The following is a 25,358-nucleotide window of genomic DNA, read 5'->3' as shown; positions in this document are numbered from 1 at the left end:
CAACCAACCAAACAGCACAAAAGGTAGAAAGAGAGAGTGATTTAAAAATTTGCAGAACAAATAATCATCCTAATTTACTTTTTGCATCAAAGTGTAGGAGTAAATACAATTTAATATAACAACTGATGATGGAAAACACTCTCTTCTATGTAAAAAGGATATGAAAACCTGAAATGGTACTGAAAGAATGACATTTTTGGTGTTGCACTCTCATTTTTCTAATGAAGCAGTGGTAGCTGGAGTTGTGGGGAACTAAAAAGGGAGAATTTGTTCCAGCTTTTTGCTCCTTTTTCCTCAAATTTTCAACCATCAACAATGAAGTGTTAGACTTAGGTCAACTTAAACACATACCTTCATCGGATGAGATTGCCTGGTGAGCTTGCTATGTACTTAGAGTTTTGTCATCCCTAAATCTCTATATGTTCTGATAAGAGTCAGGCCCTCCAACTGAAGCATTTTATGTAGCATAAAAAACAAACTCATTAAACTGCTTGAACCTATATCTCCATATCCCATAATTGTATCAATTTTGACACCAATTTATTTCCAAAATTAGTTATGCCAACTAGTTTTGCTTTAACATGAGTGACAAACTTTCAGACAATCTAGTGACCCAGCTACTGAAGGAGTCTTTTGGCTTATTAGTGAACTTTTTTAATCAGATAAAGACGGATTTGACAGCAAAGTTTTCACTTGCTGCATGAATTTTATAACTGAACCAAAATGAAGATCTGACTCTCAAGCCTATTTATAGAGTCAGGAAAATTGAGGCTAATTACACATTAAGCACATTACAACTACATGCAAATATCCAAATCAGTTTAGTTTGTTGTAGCTGCAGGTTAAGGCCATTCTGAATGTGATCTTGATGAGGGGAAGGTCACTCAGTAATCCCACTAATTGTCAGCGCCTTAAAGTGGAAAGCTGTGCCTAAATGCAATGGAGATGTTTAAAGGTTTTTGACACTTTTAAACAAAATCAAAGTTACATTTTTTTCTCCAAAAGTGAATTCTTAGCAAAAAATTTAGCAAAGGATTTTCTGATTCCTTTATTCCTCAATTGCTACCTGAGAATTTTGCATTAATTAATAAATTACCAAGCATGCTAATTCGATAGGACAGTTCAGATCTTAATCAAACACAACTTTGATATTTTGCTACAGTGATAGTCATTGTCTGCAAGGCAGTAACATGAGGATAGCAGTTTAATGAATAGTTAGAATGATTCGGGTTGGAAGGGACCCTAAAGATCATCCAGTTCCACTCCTACTGCTATGGGCAGGGACACCTTCCACTAGACAGGGTTGTTCAAAGCCCTGTCCGACCTGGCATTGAACACTGTCAGGGATGGGGCATGTACAGCTTCTCTGGGCAATCTGTTCCAGTGCCTCACCACCCTCACAGTGAAGAATTTTTTTCTAATATCTAATATAAATCTCCCCTCTGTCAGCTTAAAGCCATTCCCCCTTGTTCTGTCCCTTCATGCCCTTGTAAAAAATCCCTCTCCAGATTTCTTGTAGGTCCCTTTTAGGCACTGGAAGCTGCTCTAAGGTCTCCCCAGAGCCTTCTCCTGACCAAACAAGCCTAGCTCTCTCAGCCTGTCTCCGTAAGAGAGGTGCTCCAGCTCTCTGATCGTCTTCTTGCCCCTCCTTTGGACTCAGTCCAGCAGGTCCACATCCTTCTTTTGTTGTGGCCCCAGACCTGAACGCAGTACTCCAAGTGGGGTCTCACGAGAGTAGAGGGAAGGATCACCTCCTTCAACCTGCTGGTCATGATCCTTTTGATGCAGCCCAGTATGTGGGTGGCTTTCTGTGCTGCAGGCAAACACTGCCAACTCATGCTGAGCTCTTTGTCATCCAACATCCCCAAGTCTTTCTCCTCATGGCTGCTCTGAACCCATTCTCTGCTCAGCCTGCGTTTGTGCTTGGGATTGCCCCGACCCAGGTGCAGGACCTTGCACTTGGCCTTGTTGAACTTCATGAGGTTCACAAGTGCAGTTCTCTGTGTTCAATGCAAAAAGCCTTGTTCATGTCATGTAGGAAATGAGCTAATTTTTCTCAGGGCAGTAATGATCTCATAAGCATTTTAATACCAGCTGTAGCTACAAAGAAATATATTTCCTCTTAACAGCAGCTCCTACTCTTTGTTTTGTGCATGCCAAGGCTCTACCACTTGTGTGACTGACATTCATCACTTGATGCCTTTCCAAAATCCCAAGGTCTAAATCCAAAAATGGATTTAGGTGCCTGCCTACCTACTTCTGGTATTGAATGAAGGGTCAGATGAAATAATTTTAAGCTTTCTTATGGATATATGGACAGCACGCTATTAAGATTGTTAATTAATTTATTAACGAATTAGTTTTCCCCAAATATTTGATAAAGCAATCAGAAAGTCATCAACAACCTTTCTAAGAGATAATTAATCACTCCTGGAAAAACAACCCAAACAAATACAAGTTAATCCCAAATGACAGCCAGAGGCTGTATACAGCTGTGGTGCAGAACTGAAATGAGAGCAGGTTGTGATACTGAGCACAGAGAGCCTCCAGTACAGGTGAGGCTGTCACCCTTAAGTGAGACATTCCCCTTTCTTGCAGAATCACACAAGAGAGTTTGGCATTTAATGGAAATCTTCACAGGTATTAGCATGCTCATCAGGTGCTCAGCTGATCAGGACTGTCCCTCTTGGCAGACAGTGTTGGCATCTTTAAGGCGTGTAAGTGTCTAAGAAGTACTGTGAATCTTATTTAAAAAATAAATAGGCTCTATAAGTAGAATTCCTCTCCCCAGAAATCAGTTAGAATCATAGAATCATAGGATAGAATCATAGAATAGTTATGGTTGGAAAGGACCTTAAGATCACATAGTTCCAACCCCCCCTGCCATGGGCAGGGACACCTCGCATTAAACCATGTCACCCAAGGCTTGTCCAACCTCACCTTATGAACACCGCCAGGAATGGGGCATTCATGACATCCTTGAGCAATCCATTCTAGTACCTCACCACCCTTACAGTAAAGAACTTCTTCCTTATATCCAATCTAAACTTCCTCTGTTTAAGTTTGAACCTGTTATCCCTTGTCCTACCACTACAGTTCCTAATGAAGAGTCCAATGAAAAGTTGTCTAAACCAGAAAAGAAAGCACATCTGGGTACTCTGATACTGTAATGGGGAGTTAGGTCCATGCTGCCTTCTAAATGGTGTGCCTGATTTGTGTCTCTGAGTTGATGGTAACAAGCATATAGGCAGACACTGTCTGAGCTTAGCTGCTATCTCCACCATCACTGCTTTACTACAGCATTCTGCAATGGATTACTCACTTAACAGCTAGCATAGGTATATTGCTTCTGACATATATACTGCCTTCCACCATGCAGAGCATTTTTCCCTTTGAGGATCTAGTCCAAAATACCCTGTTGATTTTGTCTATGTCAATTGAATTGGATTTTCTGCTTCTATATGATTTTATTTCTGTATTCTTCAATTGAATGAACGTACATAGAAAAGATACTCCAGCTCTTATCATAAATCCTTTCTGTTGCTCCTGAGATCGTTCCTGTACAACACTCAGATGAAGTCAATGCTTCTGAACTATATATGATTCTCAAGCATTGTTGATGCAACATGAAAGGAGATGACCCACTCTTGCAATGTTTAGAGCACACACCTGGAAGGTGTTTGAGTTGCCTCAGCTTTTATAAGGACAGTCAGTGCCATGCAAAACAGCATAAGGTCAAGGGGGTTTATGCATGGTTTTTAAAACCTGTGATAGAAAGGCAGCTTTGCAAATGGGGATACAAATTATGCCAGGAAGCCAGCTAGCATATAGGTGGTGCAGTGATGCAAAAAAAAGGAAAAAAGAGAAATAATAAGGAAAAGAAAAATATATATGGTTGTCGTGGTTTAAGCCCTGGCTGTAAATTAGAACCACACAGTCTACTTCCCCCCCCACCCCCCAGAGGGATGGTGAGGAGAATCGAAAGAATGTAACTCCCACGGGTTGAGATAAAAACAGTCCAGTAACTAAGGTATAACACAAATCACTACTGCTGCCACCAATAATAATGATGGTAAAGGAAATAACAAGGGAAGAGAATACGATACCGCCCGCTGGAAAAGAGCCTGACAGAAAAGAGGACGTGCCTTCTGTGTAGCTCCCAGTTACATCCCCCAGCATGACGTGCTGTGGTATGGAATACCTCTTTGGCTAGTTTGGGTCAGGTGTCCTGTGCCTGCTTCCCCCCAGCTTCCCCTCCTCCCTGACAGAGCATGAGACTCACAAAGTCCTTGGTCAGTCTACACATCGGTGTTATCAGCTCTGTTCCCAGGCCGAAAGTCAAAACCATAGCACTGCACCAGTTACTAAGAAGGAGAAAAACTGACTGCTACTGCTGAACCCAGGACAATGGTTCAAGTAGAGTAAGTGCAAAAATGTTGCTGGTACCAAATTAAAAATGAATTCAGAATTTTGAATTATAATACTCAAAGGAAATAAAGTTACTGGAGACCTTTGGTAAGGACTTCAGGAAAAGCCATATCAAGAATGTGAAACAGTGCAGAAAAGATTCAAAGACATAGTACTGAATTAAAAAGATTAATTGCTAATGCTGTAATGTGATCAAATCTGTTCTGATTTTTTTGAGCATTTTAAGACTTAATAGTACACTGTTAAAGAGCTTTTGGAGATTTAACCCTGTGACTCTCAATTAGTCACTGAGATGTAGACAAGTTGAGCAAAACTCTTTCAAGATTCATGTATCCATTTACCCCAAAGGGCACATATACCAATGACAGACTGAGCAAACCCAGAACATACCACTTGAATTGTTAGGAAGCCTGAAGCTGTCAAAGGAGCTGTCTGTGCCTACTAGACCACCAAAGGCCATGATATCTGTGTATGCGTCACTTTATTGGGTATACTTGACTGTGTAGTACATCAGATCTTTGTAATTGGTGTCTAACCTCCGTGCAGTCTTTTCCATTGTTACTGTTTTAAGGAAATGCGTAAACTTTGTTGGTGCCTGTAAGAAATTTTTCAGCTTTTATTGTTTCTGTTTTAATGTTACTCTAAGACATCTTGTATGTCTTAACTAATGATGTAGAAGTGCACACTTGAATATAAACCCTTGCCATATTCTATTCAACGTATTATGGGGAGAATTTCATAGATTTATGGGCTTACAAGCTTATCAAACGGAAAAGACAGGGAAAAAATTGTTTAAAAAAAGTTAATATGCTAAGACATACAGAAGACCGGTGATGGCACATCCCAGTTGATATTTTCACCCATCTGGAAGATGCTTACTAAATGTAAATAAGGTTTGTGCTGTCTGAAGAGTATTAATTATGAAACAAAAAACTGTAACCTATATATAATGTCAAAAGTCTTCTGATTTATTTCTGTGGAATAGCTCTACAATAATAGAGCTTTGGTGGGTCACAAAAGCTTTAAGGTTATACACATCATAAATAGTACTCCTTATAATACCTGCAATAAAGGTTTTGAGGTGTACTGTAGCATACATGAAATTTCAGATATTGGCTGAAACAGATTCATCTAAGAGGTCTGGGACCACATATTCCAATTTCAACAAGGTATAGATTTAACAAGAATTTAATGTTCCTTAGTAAGTAGTTCTCCCAAAATTGGTCTCCTGTGCTTATTCTAACTGCCACTTGAGCTATTTTTTGGGCCATTAAACTGTGGGAATTGCTTTTCCCTGGTATTAAGTTGAGGAACTGCTTATGTGAGGCATTTCAGAGGATAAATCCACTAACAGAAAATTATGGCTTATTTTATAGAAAATTAATTTACTTATTAATTATGAGTGTGGCAAACAGTGCTCTGATTGTTAATTATTTGAAAAAACAACAATCCTTAAGACTTAAGGATTAAAGGATTCACCTTTGTGAAGCAAAAAAAAATAGAAACAACCCATTTTTCCAGACACCTGTGCTTCTGACAAATTTATGGATTTCTGAGTGTTTGCGAAAAACTACTGAATCCCAAACTGACCAAGACCTCTTGTCTATTTAGGATTTTGTTATGGGTCTCTCAGTTTTACTCCGAGGGACAGTACAAGAGAAACTGAAGTGGGCTTTCAATTTGTATGATATAAATAAGGATGGATATATAACTAAAGAGGTAAGGCCTGCTTTTTACACTAATCACTGAAAATAGAGGTTGCATATATAAGTCTTGCTTTCAAAGAAGAATCCTTCAGTGTCAAATTAGACAGATTAACAAATAAACATATTAAGAAACTAGACATGCTAAAAATAAAGCAATTTTCTCATTTTGAAAGCATATACAAAAATTGAAAAGGGGAAATCTTCACAGAAAATGTAAAAGGTCATGGTTCTTCAGGTACAGAAATGTTTGGCTTCAACTTATGCCTATGTATTTGCACATAGAGTCACTAGAGTAAACTAGTCTGGTAGGCTATTTGGACAGAAAAAGTACGTGGGCCATAATTGTTACTCATTTTATGAATCTATGTCTAAACATTTTTATTTGAAACAAAATTTATATCAAAAGATTTCTACATCTTTTATTCTGGAAGGATTCAAGCATGTACTTAAATTACAGTGGGACCAAATAAGTGCTTTCATAATGTCATGGTTTAAGACACACAAAAATAGAACTTTTTTTGAAGTAGGTCTTTATGTAAATATTACACTTATAATTTTACACTTTTAGAAAAATCACTTCGTAATTATTACAAGGGTGATCTATAGAATAACTTCACAGCATACTGGCATATGACTTTTTTTTATAATTAGTCTAGTTTTCACAAGCCATTCTATTAACAAAATTCAAAGCTTTTGATATAAAAGGAAGACTCTGCTTATGTGCAAGTGTATGCATGGGTGTTTCTGTTTTCTCTATGAAAAACTCAGCTGTAAGAGGCTGATGTGCTCTGACCATTCACTTGGTGTTACAGAACTTCTTCTTCTGCTCAGTTTTCTTAACAAGACCACAGGAGATTCTTCCCACAATCCATTTAAAATCAAAATTATACATCTGCATGTATTTAAGAAGCGTGTCTATGAAAACTGAACAAACATGCTAGAATTTCTAGGAACATAGAAATATAGTAGCTCCTTCTTGAAGCTGTTGAGATATAAAATAACAGTCACAATCTCAAAATTTTATTCTAAAATGTAAATCCTAAAATAATTTTTGTGTTCTGCTTTAAAGCAGTATCTACAGTGCACCTTACGTTACACAGATATATTGTTTTTTCTTCAGGAAATGCTTGATATCATGAAAGCAATATATGATATGATGGGAAAATGCACCTATCCTGTTCTCAAGGAGGATGCACCTAGACAACATGTGGAAACGTTTTTCCAGGTGGGTTGCGTAACATACAGCCAAAAAACCAGCTCTGTTAGCAGGTATGTTACATTGTATATCCTACCGACTTTATAATCCTTATTCTCCTCTGTGGTTCTGTCCAATGTTTCTCAGATCTACACATCACACCTTGCTTTTTCAGCAATAAGCTCCTTACGCTTATTCTACAATGTCACTTACCACATCTTTACAGCATTTTGGCCTCGTTATTCGTTAGGCTGACATATGGCTAAAATTGATAATAAAAAGGACTTGTTTTACACAGGATTTCAGGAGGATAAACATACATTCTTATTCTTTCTCAACAGAAAATGGACAAAAACAAAGATGGAGTAGTTACCATAGATGAATTCATTGAGAGCTGCCAGAAAGTAAGTACCCAGTGATAAGTACTGAACTTTTATCTGTTAATGCTGTCAGATGTATCATAGCGCTACACAGATTTCTGGAGTGACAGTGATGGTAATCCTAATAACCAGAGACAGTATTTTCCCAAGGTAGAGTATGTGTACACCATTACAGAAAACCACTGAACAATCTAAATAAATTTGTGTCCTGAATCTCTAGAAGAACTGCTATATGCAAGCTGTCATTACGGGAAAACTGTCCGCATCCCTGGTCTCTAACAATGCTTTGTTTGTATTTGATGGCAGAAGATTTCTTCACATTCAGAGAAATACTTATTTTTATCTTCTGCCCATGCTGGGGAACACATCCCTCTTACAATTGGCATACAGGCATAGCAATAATAATAATATTAATATTGCTTGAAAATTTGTTGTCTATAGGAGTTTTCTCCACCAACAAATCATGACCTGCTAGAGGCCTTAAAAAGCAAGAGTACAAGGAGCTTGCAGTGTTGGATGGCAGGAGTTAACAGCAAGCAAGTTTTGTCAAGGCAAGGGAGTGAGAACTGGTTGTGATTATCAGTTGCAAGTGTTTACACTACCCAGGTGGCTGGTGATTTCCTTCAGCTGCTGAAAGCAGCTCCTTGCCTCCAGAGCCAGGAATGAGAATAAACTTCTGCAGCAGGAATTGCAGCCTGTTTTTGCTTCTCTGCCCTTCAGAAACCAGCCTGCACTCAGACCAGGAGACATTATAAGGAAAGATAAGTTGTATTTTCAGAAATGTAAGGAACTACTATTGTCAGTTAAAAATGCAAGAAACAGGATATAGTACAGAATAATGATGACGACTCTGGTGTGATAAGAGGTTATTAAGTACCGTAAATTGTCATGTTAGATCCAGTGACAAGGTAATCATACATTATCAAAATTGATGTAGCAAATAAACCAAACACTATTTGTAACAGTGATAAATATAAGGACTCATTACAGTGACCTACCGATCCCTTTTCCAGGCTGACTGATTAATATGAAGCTAACATAGACCAGCAATATGGCCAGCAGTATGGTGTGTTGCTTAACTCCTATACCAAGAATAGTAGACAAGAGACAGGAGAGAACAAGACCAGCAAGATAAATGCAGTTAGTGAGTGATAAGATTTTTAACAATTTATAATAGGGAAAGGTGAAAAGGAAATAGAAAAGAAGCTCTAGAATTGTTCTATTTTTATATGCCTCTGTAGTTATTCCTTGGGGTTGCTGTCATGAGCACCGCTGCCTAGCAAGTGATTCTGTTTGATTTTAATCCACTGATTTTGGGGGATGAAAAGAAAGAAACAGCTATTCTGTGGCTATTCCGTATACCCTTAGCAGTTGGTACTGGGTAATGTCTTGACTGTCAGCAGTACTCTACTGCACTGGCTCTAGCTTGTCAGTCTTGTTCTTGCTCTGCTAAAGCCAAGTGATCATTAGAAATGGAGAAGACATTCATTTCCCAGCTGAGAGTCTGCAAAGTTCTGGAAGTTAAATGACAGATTAATCTGGATATGACAGCAATTATGGTGACTGGCTGAGTGATTCATTTGTGAAGAAAATTAGTACCTTCAGTAAGGAATTGCTTGATCTCCTTTTCCAATGTGGTTTGACAGGTTCTTACGTCTATTAGATTTCTTATTTACCTCTTCTGAGTATTCAGAGTATATGTGAGAGAGATGTTCTCTAAACTGCTACATGACAGAAACAATGTTCTCATTGTCACACTTACCTTCACTTGCTTTTAACTTCAAAGGTGCTAAAAAGCAAAATTAAATGATCCTGTGATCCTGCCTGTAGTAAATCTGCCTGTGTTTTAGACCTACCATGCAATATTTTTATGCTTTCTATATGTTCTGATGTTATGTAAAATAGCGTTACTGTTATTGTCCTTCACTCAGTATCTTTTCTGAGCTGCACTCATTTGTTCAAGTTTTCCTCCTAGGAAAAACAGTCCACACTCTTAATCACACTTTGCCCTCTCTCTAACACCACTGCTAGTTCTATTAACTATTGCTTACCAAAATCAGGATGTTCAGGACAGTGGCACAGCACATCTGCTGCTCTCTAGGCTTTGACAGCTCTGGAGGTACTTTATTAAAAAGGCACATGGGTGCATGATATTCAGATATACTCTGTTGTGTTCCTTCTCGCTCTTAAAGTAAACACACTCTGAATACACAGACTTCACTTCAGGTTCCTGAGATAGATTCTTGAGATTTTTTTGCAACATCAGGAGTCTCTGGTGTATTCTTAACCACTCATGCACACATGTGCCTTTTTAATAAAGTACATAGTACTTTGTGCTAAGTAGTAGTTTGGTACAACTATCACTGCAGTAGCACTGTACAGCCTGAAATATACAGCAAGTTCAAGACTCTTAATTCATTGTCTCAATATGGGCTGTCCACTCACAGAGTGTTAAACAGTTATGTAACGATTTACAAATCATTCAGGTTTTGAGCATGGTTGTCTCTGGTCACTGGGTATAAGGACCACACTTTGCCCACAGTTAAGTGAGGACAGCGAAGGTGTTTCCCCTAATCCTCCCTCTATCTGGACAGGGAATGTGTATGACCTGATTTCCCTGCCCTCCCTACCCATATGCTTGAATGCCAGTCTGCCATTCAGACTCCAGGAGTCTAGCTGCTCCCATAGCAAAAATGGCCCTAGGTATGCTGGACTGAGCCCCCAAAAGCAGGTGCTCTATGCCCTGCTTTGTTTAGGGTACCAAACAGCAGAGAGAGGTCTTGGGAAACAGTAGTTGGGTAACTTGAGGGTGAGGTGCTCCTCAGTTCCCCAGCTTCCTCCTTTCATTGCTTGGCGCTGGTGGAAAATGCTCTCACTCAGGCATTGTTTCCTATCTACAGCAGCACTACTACAGAGGCAAACGACTAAGGCATGCATGGTGCATAGGTGAATGTCAGGTTGAATGACGTAAAGGTCTTAATAATAAAAAAGCTTCTGGGATAGATATTTTCTGCAGGACTAACCTATTCCATACACAGTACTGATGGTCTGGGCTAGCCTTAAAACAACAGACAAGCCATCTCAAACTTCGCTAAGGAAAACTTCAAAGTTGGCTTAAAGTTGTGTCCGACCTAGCAAAGTTCATAGATCCATGGTTTGTGTGTCATATGGACTATCTTTTCATATGCACTAACACTTCCTAACGTCTTGAGTTAGGAATCATTAAACAAATCCATGACAAAAAAAATTATTTAGAAAAATGCACTGAAAAAAGGGGACAAATGAGACGGATATACTTGCCAAAGCATCCTGATGCAAGCATTTGCTTTTTTTTTCTTTTTTGAAGAAGGAATAAAAAGCTACTAAATGTCACCTTGTTCTAAATAGAAGCCTGTATTTTCTTGTGAAGACTCTTCCCATTTGACTGAAGGAAGGGCACTGGAAGTCTATCCATACAGAAACAGCAAACCTGAATATAGAGCTGATTTTAAAAAACCTCATTTCGTTATGGCTCTAAACTGAAAGAGATTAGATATTAGGAAGAAGTTCTTCACTATGAGGGTGATGAGGCACTGGAACATGTTGCCCAGTGAAGTTGTGGCTGTCCTATCCCTGGAACTATTGAAGGCCAGGTTGGACGGGGCTTTGAGGTATCCCTGAGGGGGCTGGAACTAGATATTTCTTTAAGGTCCCTTCCAACCCAAACCATTCTATGGTACGACTCTGTGATTAGTTATGATACATATAAAATTGTTAGGAAGTTTCAAAACACTTTCTGTATTAATGTTGCTTGCTTGGCATGTTTGCTGAGCTTAGTTGCCAATGTTATTTGCCAAAAAACATTTGTAAATAATTAAATGACAAATTATCTCAGTTAAACCGAACTTTAACATTACATTAATCAGCTATCTTCAATAGTGCATTTGTGTTTCAAAACAGTGTAGTGGGAAAAAAGTTATTTTAATTTCCAGCAATACAGTAAATTTCCTATACAAGGTTTTTATGCATTAATCTTTTTTTATTATTTAAATTACGTGTTACTGCTTTCATAAGTTAGTTCAGGAGTACAAAATAGTGCACAAATCACTTCTTACAGCAACATCACATGAGATGACATACAGGATCAAAGATGAAAAAGCCCACTGTGCATGTTTCATAACATAAATTAAGAAAATTACTCAGACTTGATATTTCTACAAAGCAATTTATCCACTAGACTGAACAGTGAATAATTTATCTGGAAATGGATACTGGAACATGTGTTATTGGGACATTAATGTACAGGCAGCCTACATAGGAGAATGGCATGAGACAACTTTCCTAAGTGAGGGCTTCATACATCTCTTTCATGAAACTTCCTAAAACAGTGTATGAAATTCAGTCTTTTCACTCTCAGGAATTAAAGATGGCTAGATTATCTCTCCAAGTACTAAAGGGTTTGCACTTAGATTAAGAGAGAGGATTATTACAGTGGAGACCAGCAAATTGTAAATAAGCATGTAATATACTCTTGCATTGAATGTATCTTTTATTGTACTAGCAACTGTTGATCCAAAAGCACCACCCAATATGGGCTACTACAAGTAAACTGTTTATTCTATACACTGAAAGGTAAATCTTTTTTACAAAAAAAATATTTTTTGCTGACTGATTTTCTGAGTTAGTTACTGATAAAAACCAAGGTACACAGCGATGCATTGGAAAGCATTATGCAGAACCTGGGTGTCAAAGGGTTTGCTACCTACCTAATGCAAAGTAATCAGAAAGCAGAAGTAGCATGGGAAAGCAGTCAACATCTTTCAGTGCGAGCACACAGAAAATCTTAGCTGAGGAATCAGTGTTGTGATGAAACTGACTGACCCTTCAGTTCATGCAAAGATGCACATTTAGATCTATTTGAGTTACCCCTAGCTGTGTAATAGAACACACTAGATTTGCAAGAAGGCTCCTGTGTGCGATATACAGGACTAGAAAGTTCATGTATGGATTCACACTTCAGGTACAACAACTATTCCTTGAGTATTTATTGTCTAGATGTGTTTTGTTCTACTATATATAAACTTGTAACCTCCAAAATATTGCAGACTTAACTGTCTTAACATGCTATTGTATTCTTAGAATCATAGAATCATAGAATAGTTAGGGTTGGAAAGGACCTTGAGATCATCTAGTTACAACCCCCCTGCCACGGGCAGGGACACCTCACACTAAACCATGCCACCCAAGGCCTCATCCAACCTGGCCTTGAACACTGCCAAGGATGGAGCATTCACAACTGCCCTGGGCAACCCATTCCAGTGCCTCACCACCCTCTCAGTAAAGAATTTCTTCCTTATATCTGATCTAAACTTCCCCTGTTTAAGTTTGAACCCGTTACCCCTTGTCCTGTCACTATAGTCCCTCATGAATAGTCCCTCCCCAGCATCCTTGTAGGCCCCCCCTTCAGATACTGGAAGACTGCTATGAGGTCTCCACGCAGCCTTCTCTTCTCCAAGCTGAAGAGCCCCAACTTTCTCAGCCTGTCTCCATACGGGAGGTGCTCCAGTCCCCTCATCATCCTCGTGGCCCTCCTCTGGACTTGTTCCAACAGTTCCATGTCCTTTTTATGTTGAGGACACCAGAACTGCACACAATACTCCAAGTGAGGTCTCACAGGAGCAGAATAGAGGGGCAGAATCACCTCCTTTGATCTGCTGGTCACGCTCCTTTTGATGCAGCGCAGGATACGGTTGGCTTTCTGGGCTGCGAGCGCACACTGCCGGCTCATGTTCATTTTTTCATCAACCAACACCCCCAAGTCCTTCTCCACAGGGCTGCTCTGAATCTCTTCTCTGCCCAACCTATTCTTGATAGAATAATTTTTGTTTAATTAATATATACACAAACCTATTTAAGCATAGATCCATTACCAGCCTTTTTCTCCTAACCATTTCTAAAAACAAGCTCAAAAATAATGTTAGCATTAACTAAAATACAATTAGCTCTACCCCATTTCACTATAGAGATTGGCCAACTATATTTGTAATGGTGTATGATTTTTGGTTTATTGTTTTCTCTTTTTACAGGATGAGAACATAATGCGATCCATGCAGCTCTTTGAAAATGTGATTTAATGAAGACATTAGGTCTACAATTAATGGACATATATGAGCTATTCCGCAACATTATCTATAAGATGGATTTCCACTTTATCATAAATAAAATTACTCAGCTTTACACTGAGACATGTATTATGCAAATAATTTTTTTATTACAAACTTTTCCCCAAAAAGAATATTTTTAAATTATAGAATTTAGCACTTCAGCAGTGGCTAGTTAGTTAACAAGATTGCTCTGCAAAGTCATGTTTTTACTCCAAACCCAAACAAAATAAGACCTTACATTATTATAATTCCAACACATTGATAAAATAGATACTGTGACAAGGAGATTAACTAAATATTCTAAGTTTTGCTACTCATTTGTATTGGATTAAGCTCCAGATGTCTGAGTGTATTTCTCAAATATTAGCTTCTAATTTATACCATATTTGGTTTTTTTCCACATTTGTATGGTGTAGCCCTCATTTTTTGAACAATACTTTGAGTTAAAGTGCTGTAATCAATGTGCAATGCACATCATGCTGCTATTGCCTTCCACCTTTGACTTGCTTTTCTGTTATAAAAACCCCTCCAAACTTAATGAAATAGGTAACTTGAAAAGAAGAATTGCTGTAGAACAAAAAAGACATTGCTTATAGGTAGATATACTCCTTAACAAATATGACTAAGCTTCTATCAATCACACTTACCTAATGAATCTGCATTTGATTTATCATGAGAGGAGTCCTACATACTGTGTTTCTAATTCTTCTTCAACGTGTTTGCAAAGTTCTTTGCTTAAAATTAAGGATCTTCCAACTTCAATTTTTCATGAAGAAACCTAAAACTGTTTTCATGAGTATGTGTCTTTCTGCCTTTAATGAAGAAAAAGGCATGAACTTTGGAATCTTTCACCCTGCCTCAGTGCTCAGAATGAATATTACTATGTAGTAGCATATATTAATAATGACTGACTGGTAGACAGGCTAACATCTGTATCAACTTTCTGCAATATCTTCAATTATGAGACAGAATCAGGAAAAAATTGGAAACTTCAGCTATACAATATCATCTATGTGTAATAAATGCATTACATGTTTTTAGGATCACATCTTCATTGAGATTGGAGCTACATTAATTCTGAACCTGGAAAGACTTTTCTATAAAAATATGTACCTAAATATAATACTGCCCCCCTATCCATGTAATTTTTAAGATATACAGTCCACAGAGGTTTCTTCAAAAGAGGTGAAATGCTATCAGATATAGGCCAATCTTCATTGTGACATTGCTGCAGAAAATGCGAACAGGGATTAATGAAATAGAAAGAATGTTGCAAGTGCATTCTTTGGAAAAATAAATCAGGTATCTATTCTGGTGTAGAGATGGGATGTTAGAAGCATGTTGAAGGCTGCTCTGCTATCACCAGTGTAGGATAAGAGTAGTACAATACATGTACACCTGAAATCTGCTGTAGTGTGTTTGTGTCAACTAAATGTGCACATTTTGTTAAAAAAAAATAAAATAAACATGAAGAAAAATGAGCAGCATGATCGATTTTTTTAAGTTGTTAAGCAAATACTTGTATTTCTTCAAATTAAACATTTTTGCCAATAAGATTAATTTTTTAAGAGGCTTAAATACATAGATTTTGCTTTTGCACAGTTCTGATCTCAGCACGGTCCTAAAGTAAATTTAATTTAGCCAAGCAGTGGTAATTTAAAAACAAAATGTGAAATTGCTTTCATATGTTCATACAACAAACTTTTTTAATACCACATGAAACAGCATTTTCTGGTGACAAAAAAAAAAACCCAAACAACAAAACACAACCTTTAAAAAGCAAATTTAAATTCCGGAATTTAATTTTCCTCAGGGAAAAAAAAAGTTTTGTGGCATATTTTGTCACTGAGTCAGCTCTCCCTCACAGAGCACCCTGAATGGTATTTACTACAAGACCTGTTAGGAATTATTTTGTTATCAAGTTCAAATATGTTCATGGAATAATGCTGCCCCCTACAAGGCTTGACAGCCAGGTAAGCTGATTTCTGCAATCTTTTTATTGTCTTTAACTTGTGGGTTTTTTTTATAGCTTCTACATTCAGAAGTGTATTAGCTTGTCTGGTGCTGAATTCACAGGCTGGTCTTAAACATATCTGTGGCATTACAGAACTCAATGCAAAGGGCACACAATGTAAATACTCCAAAGTTGCCTGATACATCTGGCATACATTCAGTAGGCCCAAAGCTAACTGGAAATAATTGGTTGAGCAAAACCTAGGCTGTGGCTCTATGGAGCAACCTGATGCCTCTACACTGCATTCTCCAAAGCTTCTCCAGCTTCTCAAAACAATGTGCTGCGAATGCACAGAGCAAGTTAGGTTTTGCAATGCATGCTACCTGTTTAGTGTATTCTCATTCATACCTTTAAAAGCTGACTCTCAAGAAATCCATATGATTTCTCATAGCTCTACACGTAACCCAGTAAGTCCTGATGAACCCAAAATGCATCAGCTGTGCCTGCAGCACAGAATAAGTTATGTGTCTGAAAAGTGGGTGTACATATATAATACTAAGATACTATTTTAGTAATTAAAGCCAAATTATTTTGCATCACACAAATGTACAAAGCATTAAGAACTGCTGATATATTAAAGGACATTGTAATTTAAAGCAAAATAAGAATCAATATTTACTCTGCTTTTGAAATAATAGCCAGTTAGTCAATGTCATTATAAGCACAATGCATATGCAACAGCAGCCAATACAGAGAGACTTTTTCTAAGTCATCTTCTGTAATTACATATTCATAAATTGATAGGACTTTTCCCACTCTCCATCATACTGAGGAGTTGTGATTATTTTAAGAGACTATATCATACCCCAAATAAGGGTCAGTGACGTTCACAAGCAGTTTCTTTCCAAACTTCACCTTGCAGTACAAATTGCTACAGTTTTCTTGTTCAAGAAGAGACAGAACAATACGTTGGAATTTTAGATTTGATGATAGCCGTAGTTGCCTGTTGAGAAAATAAAACAAATTGAAACAAGAAGCACTAGTACTATATATGACAGTATTCAGATAGTCTCTATAAATTGCATAATTCACAACTTTTACTTAGTTATCTTCATTATTATCAAATATAAAAAACTGAAAAGTTGCTATTTGCTGAAAAAAATGGACCACTGTGATAGCTACTGCTGGAGAGTAAACATCAAAGAGATATGCAAATTCGTATCTAAAACTGAGCATAAATATAGACATGAAATAATATGGATTTTTAAACAGAGAAGTCATACTCTGGAAGGACCTTCCACTAAAAGTAAGAATCATATACATGATAAAACATGTAGAATAGAAATTTTATAAATTCATTAGTTGTATTATATAATATTGAGTGCAATCACAATTTAGGAGTTTGTTTCCAGTTTATGTTTTATCTTATTATAGTATTTTTTTAAAAGACTTACAGAAAGACCTACTCACAAAAATGGTAAGACTACAATAAATCAGCGGACAGACAGAAGAATTAGAGGTCAGTGATTCTCTGGTTGCATTATCTAGAACTGAATTTTCAGATCGTCAAGATGAGATGCAATTTTCCTTTTCCTGTCTCACTTCATTTAAATAAAAAACTCTAATGCTGCTTTATTTGTTGTGATGTTTTTCAGGTCTGTAATACAAACACTGCTTTTGCCCTTAAATGAACATGAGAACATGCACACACACAAAAAAAGAAGTACAAGCTTAGAACTGGTAGACCTATATTTATGGTCCCTACTCTTTAGGTTATTTCTATTCTTTACCAATGACCATTTAATATAATACATGCAAATGTTCATAGGGTCAAGAAAGCCAGTATTTTCTCTTCTACATGAATATCCAAGCCAGTACTATTTTTTTTTTCTCTCTTTGCACATGTATAACATGACCAAAAATGGCAACAGTGTTCAGCAGAAAAATATTCTGCCATCTGCTACTTAAAGCTTTTTCTTTTTTATTTTTAATTTATAGCAATTGTAGATCTAGCCTTTGGATTAACCAAGGTGGGCTGGAATGTGACTATCTGATTTCCACAGTAAGTAACCTCAGCAATAAACTATTAGGGGTAATGGTCAGGCATCATCAATAACAGCAAAAAGTCTCTTTTAGCAAGAGTAAATCCTGTTGAGAAAAGTATGTAGGCTCACAAAAAGAAAGGAACACATAGCCTGCATCCAGCCTGACTCAGGTGTCAATATTCCAGAAGGGGAAGGAAGCTATTTACTAGTTGACATTTGGTGAATTCCTGGATCATTCTTCATACGCAACTAGCCTACCCTATGGACTGTACAAGGAGCTCACAAGCTTTACTCCTCAGCATAAGCATTAACTTTCTAAGAAGTGTTGCAATGCCTTACTTGAAGTAAGGACTTAGGCCTCCTGGATCTTACCCCATACAACTAACCCATTTGTCACACCAGTTCAAACCCTGGGGGAAAAAAAACTTTCTAGAGAAAAGGAGAATTTTCAAGAAAGAGCAGCAAGTATTTCTTTTAACTACTAAGTCTGTATAAACTTCCCACCAAGGACAATAAAATGTTCCAAGCAAATATCATAGGTAGGAATCCACATGCATGTGCATGTGCATCCTCCAAAAAAATAGAGGTCTCCTGAATGGGGCTCGGTGTGCTGTTCTGTAAGAGTCCAGCCATGCAACTTCCTATGTATGGATGGATCCCTTGGGATATTTTACTGAGACATTATCTTGAATTTCCTGCTCAGAGATTAAAACAATGGAAAATACAAATGAAAAGCGAAATATAAATAACGGGTGACAACAAAAGTCAGGATATGGATTATCCAGACTAGAGTTAATGCCATTTCTGCTATCACTCAATATATCAACAGACTAAAACAACTCTTTCACTATGGACCAGAACACAGCTCAGCTGATTGCCATAGTACAAAATCCTGTGGTTTATGCTATATGAATAGTAGTGACATGTAAAAATAGGCAGTTTTCAGAATGGGGTAAATCTGAAAGCCAGAGATGGAAGCTGTTTTGGCAAAGTTGCATTTAAATGTGAAGAGTACAGAATAGTCATGAGATCCACTCACCTTTCCACCATATTGCTCCAACTTTTGTAAAGCAACAGTAATTTTTTCTCTAAATTTCTTGTTCATTAATCTCCTTGCAAGCTATTGGAAAAGTAAAATAAAAAGGTTAGTTGCACAACATAGTACAATAGATGCAAAAAGGCCAATATAATTCTATTTTATTACTTTATTTCATCTTATCTGTGGAAATTTAAAGATGAAAAGGAACCACTTTATAGCTTGTCACTGATGTCAAAGTATTGAACTCAGTGAAGGTAAAAGGAATAAAATATTAAGTGATGAGAAACTTAAATTCAAAGAAAGCTCAACTGTTCGCCAAAAAATACTTCTTTTTTCTTTTAGCAAACAAATTTTAAAGACCTATCAACCTTATAAAAAGTAATTCTTAAAGTGTTGTCCAGATGAAAAGTTTACACATTTTTCACGTGCACTGAAAAAGATTTATTATAGGGGAAATACTAAAAAAAAAAAAACTTCCTGCAATTTCTCCCTTCTGCGCTGGATGCCTAAAAGGTCGTTTTATTTTGCTGCAAAAACACACTTTGGAAGCAGGCTAAATGAAACCATGACAAGCCTGTCTGACAGAAGAAGGATGTCTACAAAAGTACTCAGTATAAAAATACTTTCCATAATCCCCCTCTAATTTTATTTAATGAAAATTTCCTTGTGCAGAATTCTCATCTGAAAGAAGCGGGAATATTTGCTTAAGTTAATTTAGTGGAATTTTCATAGATCTGTTAAAATGTTCACACTTCAAATGCAAAACTCAACATAAATTTCCCTTCAAAACACAGCCTCTATTTCACCTCAGACTTGAAGCTGCATTTTTTTATTATTTTTATCTTCCACTATTCTCTAATTTATGTTAACAACAGTTTTTGGACCTTGCTAGAACTTTGCAAGTCATCATATTATTAAAGAATTGTAGACCTACACAGGGGAATATATGAAGCATGTTTTTCGTGGAACTGTTGAGTTGTACTGTATTTGTGCAGATATTATAGTAAACAGCTCAACAAAAGTACCATAAAAATACAGATCATATTTTACTGTAGCAGTAAAAACATACATTTGTGAGTAGATGCTTAAGATGATCATTAAGAGATGGGCCAACCACAGCACTCAGTTGAACTAAAGCATCCAATCCTCTTCCAAATACTTCATCATCTGAATGGGCCTCCAGAGGGGGAAAGAAAAATCCCATCAGCAATATTGAGACAAATGCATAAATTATTTTTAAAAATTAAAATTGCTGTGTAACCACTACTTTCTACGATGTTACAAGTTAGAAATCAAGTACAATGTAACAATATTAGTATCTAGAGGTAACATTTAAAAAACATGTATTTTTAAAGTAGAGTACAAAAGTATCCATAAAATGTCAGTGAAATTCTTGCCTTTCTTTTGAAACAAGGAAACTAATAATTTATTAATGATGAAATAAAAAATTTGGCATGCAAACTGAACAGTTTACTACACCAACAATTTCCGTGCTCCCAGCATATTAGAAAGAACCCTTCAAATACTGGTATGTTGAAACTGGGAGATGACATTTTAGTTACAAATATAATGGATTCAGTATACCCTGAATCTATGTAATACTTAACAATAATTGTCTTTGTTGGAGAAACACAGGAGCCAATGACTTTCTGGCTCAATTAATTTAGTCCCTTGCCAGCTTATAGCTCTGTCACCTGTAGCAATGCTCAGGCTCTTACCTACTTCTAGGGTGCTCTGTCATTCTTATTACTCCCATTGGAAGGTTCTTCTACACCTGAGTTCTCTAATGGTTTAGTGATTTGACTCTTCCCTTAGCAGAGAAATTGATTCATAACAATTTATTTTGTTGTTGTATTAATACTGACCTTTACTTAAAGTTATTTTTCCACTCTGACATTTGGACCCTGAAGATTTTCTTTTTAATTAGAAGTCATTGGCTGCTTGTGTAGTAGAAGGTTTAACAAGACTATATACCAAAATAGCGCAGCAATGAAAATTATCAGATGAACAACAGTAATGGGAAGAACACATAAGAATATTTTTTATAATTTGTCTTCCAAACGAAACCAAAGATACTCATAACACACAATTCTGATCTTCTATTACGCTTCTGATCTGAGATCACAAAGAATTTTCAACCTTTCAGTGACCTCTATAAAACCAGAACTAAAGCACAGGTAGATTAAAGGACAGCAAGAAGCTGAACCAGAAAAGAGCTCTGAAAGTTATGAAAAAGATCCAAAAGAGATTACCTTTGAGGACCATACTTTTACCTCACTTTATTTTCTGAATGAGTAGAAAACTCAAAAATGTTTAAAAAATTAAGAATATGACCTCAGAGATTTTAACTGTATTCCTCCCTTTTTCTCATTGGCATATTCTGTTTATCTTTGTAGCAGGTTTTGAATTTTTAAATCAGAGTATCATAGAATTGTTTGGGTTGGAAGCCAAAAGCCTACACAATAGACTTATCATGTTAGTATTTTCCATGTAGTCCTCACCAGCACAACAAAAACGAAAAAAACCCAAAACAACCTGTATTAAAATATCTGCATGAAGAGTAAGACATACCAGTGCAGCCTTTAAGACTGGAACTAGACGAGGCAATAAGGGAATTGCTTTTCCAGTAGCACCATCAGCCATAAGTAATTCTTTAAAACCCTCCTTTGAAACAAACGTATAGGGATGTTTTGTCTCTCTCAGACCCTGTTGCAAATGTAAAACATGTTTGCTTAACAGTGAGTCTTCTTTGAAACAAAAACACAATAAAAAAGTTGCACACACCAGCAAGATATTTAGATTTTATTACATCACTTCAAAACATAAAGTACACTAACTCCACCATGTGGAGCCACTGCAACTTTGCTCAGAGAATATTCTTAACTAAAGAATTACAAATGGCAATGTTCTTGCCCATCTTCATTCATACAAGATCCTCACAATTTTTTTTTTTTTTTTCATATTTCCCTAGGAGGTGAGTCTGAGATAGCTTGCTTAACTTGTTACAAAATGCCATTTTCAATTAAGAAATCCTGCATCCTTAACTTTGCAAGAAAATTGAGTTTACCTCTGCCAATGTCACAAGAAGAGGATCAAAGGGAACAGTTTCAGGAAGGCATTCCCATTGCAGTCTGTGCTTTACTGATCCATGCACTAATCTATATAAAAAATAAAGTTTTAACAAATTAACATATAATAATACATAATTTATTGCTAACACTATTGACTTTTAAAACATCACAAATGGTTTGCAATATTACTAAAATTTTATATACACAATTTCAATACATACTGCTGTCCTTACTGAAATGTATAAGGGTTAAATACTGCAACACTGCAGTTATTATAATTTCCAAATATGGCGGTTTTCAAAATTCTGCTGTCAATCACATGGAAATCAGAAAAAAAAAATATAAAATTTATAGATGCCTCTCATAATGACACAGAAGATGCTCTCTTTGCAAAGTCACTTATTTTAATAAATATAAATAAACATTTTCCTCAAATAACAATTGGTAAGTGAAGTCAATTGAAACTAAAAGAAAATCATATTTGAATCCATCAGTTACTCCTAAGATACATAAAAATGCTAGTAGCGAGAAGTAAACACCATTATCCGAAGAAATAAACTTCTTTCATGAAAGAGCTTTAGCAAATCTGCAAATACCTAGCTGCATTTTTAAAAAATAGCTTTGGTATTAACACACAACATAACAAAGAAAAAAGAACCAAAAGAAGGCAATTTCAAAGATTGTTTTGAAAACAGATAAGTGTCAGAAAACTTTTCAGAAATGAATGGAATCAAACAGCCTAACTAAAAGATCAAACATGAATAGATGTATTTCAATCTGTGTAATTCTACCTAACCATCATATACTTAGTAAAAAAAAAAAAAACAAAGCCTACCCACCTGCATGGAATGCCACCTTTAGCGTATATAGCAGCAAACGCAGATGTTGGTCGAGAATAAGCACCAAACTGTGAGAACAGAAAAATAAAAAAAAGCGTATTTATTAATAACAATGTTTGATAACTCTTACGAATACGTTACAACTCCAGTTTACAAATAGAAGGAACTTAGTCATATGATTCTAAAACTAATAAAATACCCCAACGCTGCAGCTATGGTGGTGGAAACCATATTTGCTACATTTACCAGAAAACTGCTTTTCAGAATTATCCGGCTAGGAAGTTGAGAAAATTAGTAAATAACGTAGGATCAGCACTCTCCTACTGGAATACCCAGTATGTCTATTTTCTCTTGCAAATCTTAACTCAGAAATCTTATGGGCTCTCTCCTTAATTGATTAGGGACGTCCCACTTTCCTGATGCACTTGTTGTTATATTGGTAACATGCAGAAGGCAGATTTGGAACTCCATTTCCATCTTGACTCAAGCAGAGACAAAAGGACGAGGTGGAAAGATGTGGGAGGAACTCCAAATGTTGCATAAGACAGTATAAGGTCACTGGAAATCAGCAGCAAGGTTCACATTGGCTGAGAATCTAGGAAGGACTCACTGGAGAAGGAAACTAGCAGCTTCACAGGAGGAAAGCCTATCCAAATTTGGCTTTTATCACCAAATGCTTCAAATGTATATGAACTATGATATTATTTGCCAGCATGATCATTCAATGCTACTCTTCAGATTAAACACCTTCCTTGCAAGTCTTATGTGAATAAACAACTCCTTTCATCAGTCTTCTCCTGAGAACCCAAATTCTTCCCAAAGTATTACATATTCACAGTAGTTGCACGTTTCAAGTAATGCTCTGTTTTGCTAGATTTTATGAGTTCTTGATGATCATCAAGATGATACCTGATTCTTGGTTTTGCTGCATAATTGGAATTAGCTCCTGTAAAGTAGCAGGTGTCAAAATTTGTAACTATACCAAATGAACTCCAACCCTTTTTAACAATTAGTTCTAAATCTATTTTCAGGGCAAAAGTATGCATAAAATAAAAATGTCACCATCCACACCACTATTGTACCAAGCCCTCTTTTCCCCTTCTTTAAAAAAAGTGATAAACATGCTTACTCCTCAGGCCTTTATGCTTAGAAATTAGGGAATGTATGATTAATAACAAAAGTTTAGTTTAAATTTACACAACAGGATGAGAAAAAGAATGTCCTAGATGTATTTCAAAAAGTAATAAAATTTCTTCTGACAGGAGAGCTGTTTAAAACAAACAGAAAACCCATCACCTATACTTCATCCCTGGCAGTGTTCAAGGCCAGGCTGGACAGACCCTTGCGTGACATGCTTTAGTGTGAGGTGTCCCTGCCTATGGCAGAGGGATTGGAACGAGATGATCTTAACATCCTTTCCAACCCAAAACATTCTATGATTCTATGATTTTATACATACTGGATCAATAGTTTTAGGATTCAGCTTGTCACTAGGCTTTGGTTTAGCTGCAGGTTGTAGAGAACGTGGCAAAGGAGAGGTCTTGCTCTTCTGTACTGCAGTCTTTGGTTTTATTTGGATGCCTGATGACATTCTGAAAACATTGCCTTCTAGAAAAGATAAAGATTAAAAACATATAATTTTCATTCTTATATGACAGAGTGTCAAGTGTTAGAATCCCCAAACCTGAAGACTGACATAAACAATCAATCAAGAAAATCTCAGTAAGTGTACTAGAAAATAAATGCTTATTCTTACAGATCTTATGCAGTACATGGGATAATTATGACAGTCTTGTCACTCCATCCGTCAAATACACACATTTCCTAATCCTCCCCTTTACTTCTGTTCTTTGACACCTGCAGCAAAAGTGCAATCAGCTACATTTTGCTTCTAGGGTAGCCTACAGAAATCCCAGCAGTATTACGGTGCTCAGCAGAACAGCCAGGAGTGAAATAGGCTGGTTGGGTAAAGTTACAGGAGAGGACAGTAACAATTTGAGGAATGGCCAGGATGAAGGAATGAACAGAAGAGCAAGTGGATTCAGAACACAAAAAACAAAGCAGAATCAATAACACAAGAGAACAGAAATGTAAAGCAGCAAAGGAAGAACACAGAAAATTAATTCTAATTCATTCAGTAAGAAGAATTAAAAGTATTTTCTTAAAAGAATGTAAAAATAGCTTTCTGTATACATCCTTAAATACTGATTTAGGTATACATATTTCTAAATGTTAATGCACCAGCTACAGGTGTTACTATATATTTTTGTAATTGAGTTAAAATGTCCCTAATAAAAGTAACAGTCTACTGCCTTTTAACTTGCCAAGCCTGACACTGATGAATAAACCTGGCAAGAGGTTTCCAAATGTTAATAAAATTACAAAATGTGAAAATGCTAGTTTTGAATATTGTTAATGTTCAGTAATTTATGCTGTGGTGCAGTCTGGGTGGAGAAAAAATCTAGTAAATAAGAAATTACATTCCTTTCATAAACAAAAAATGACACTGTATAGAAATTAAAACAATGGGAAGCCGATTAAATAATACACACAAACAA

General features: G+C 36.6%; 2 protein-coding genes across 9 annotated transcripts in view; one reads left to right on the top strand and one right to left on the bottom strand.

The window, feature by feature from the left end:
* The window catches only part of KCNIP4 (potassium voltage-gated channel interacting protein 4), a gene marked incomplete at both ends in the record, with an annotated part of 444,699 nt that extends 430,877 nt beyond the window's left edge, over positions 1–13,822 (top strand). For all 8 annotated transcript variants that reach the window (XM_080621848.1, XM_080621844.1, XM_080621843.1 and 5 more), the window contains 4 exons: positions 6,040–6,147; positions 7,255–7,359; positions 7,671–7,733; positions 13,775–13,822. In XM_080621848.1, the coding sequence (XP_080477974.1) occupies positions 6,040–6,147; positions 7,255–7,359; positions 7,671–7,733; positions 13,775–13,822 (324 nt within the window). The remainder of the gene's footprint in view (positions 1–6,039; positions 6,148–7,254; positions 7,360–7,670; positions 7,734–13,774) is intronic.
* A 2,930-nt stretch (positions 13,823–16,752) lies between these two features.
* Positions 16,753–24,391, bottom strand: PACRGL (parkin coregulated like; the record flags this gene model as incomplete). Its single annotated transcript, XM_080632356.1, has 7 exons — positions 16,753–16,809; positions 18,891–18,971; positions 19,960–20,067; positions 21,462–21,596; positions 21,958–22,048; positions 22,801–22,868; positions 24,260–24,391. The coding sequence occupies 7 exons, from the start codon at positions 24,389–24,391 to the stop codon at positions 16,753–16,755; spliced, it is 672 nt and encodes a 223-aa protein (XP_080488482.1).
* Positions 24,392–25,358: the final 967 nt, after the last annotated feature.

Source organism: Psittacula echo (genome assembly GCF_963264785.1).
Source record: "Psittacula echo genome assembly, chromosome: 1".
Classification (NCBI taxonomy): domain Eukaryota; kingdom Metazoa; phylum Chordata; class Aves; order Psittaciformes; family Psittacidae; genus Psittacula; species Psittacula echo.
This window is presented reverse-complemented; position numbering and strand designations above follow the sequence as displayed.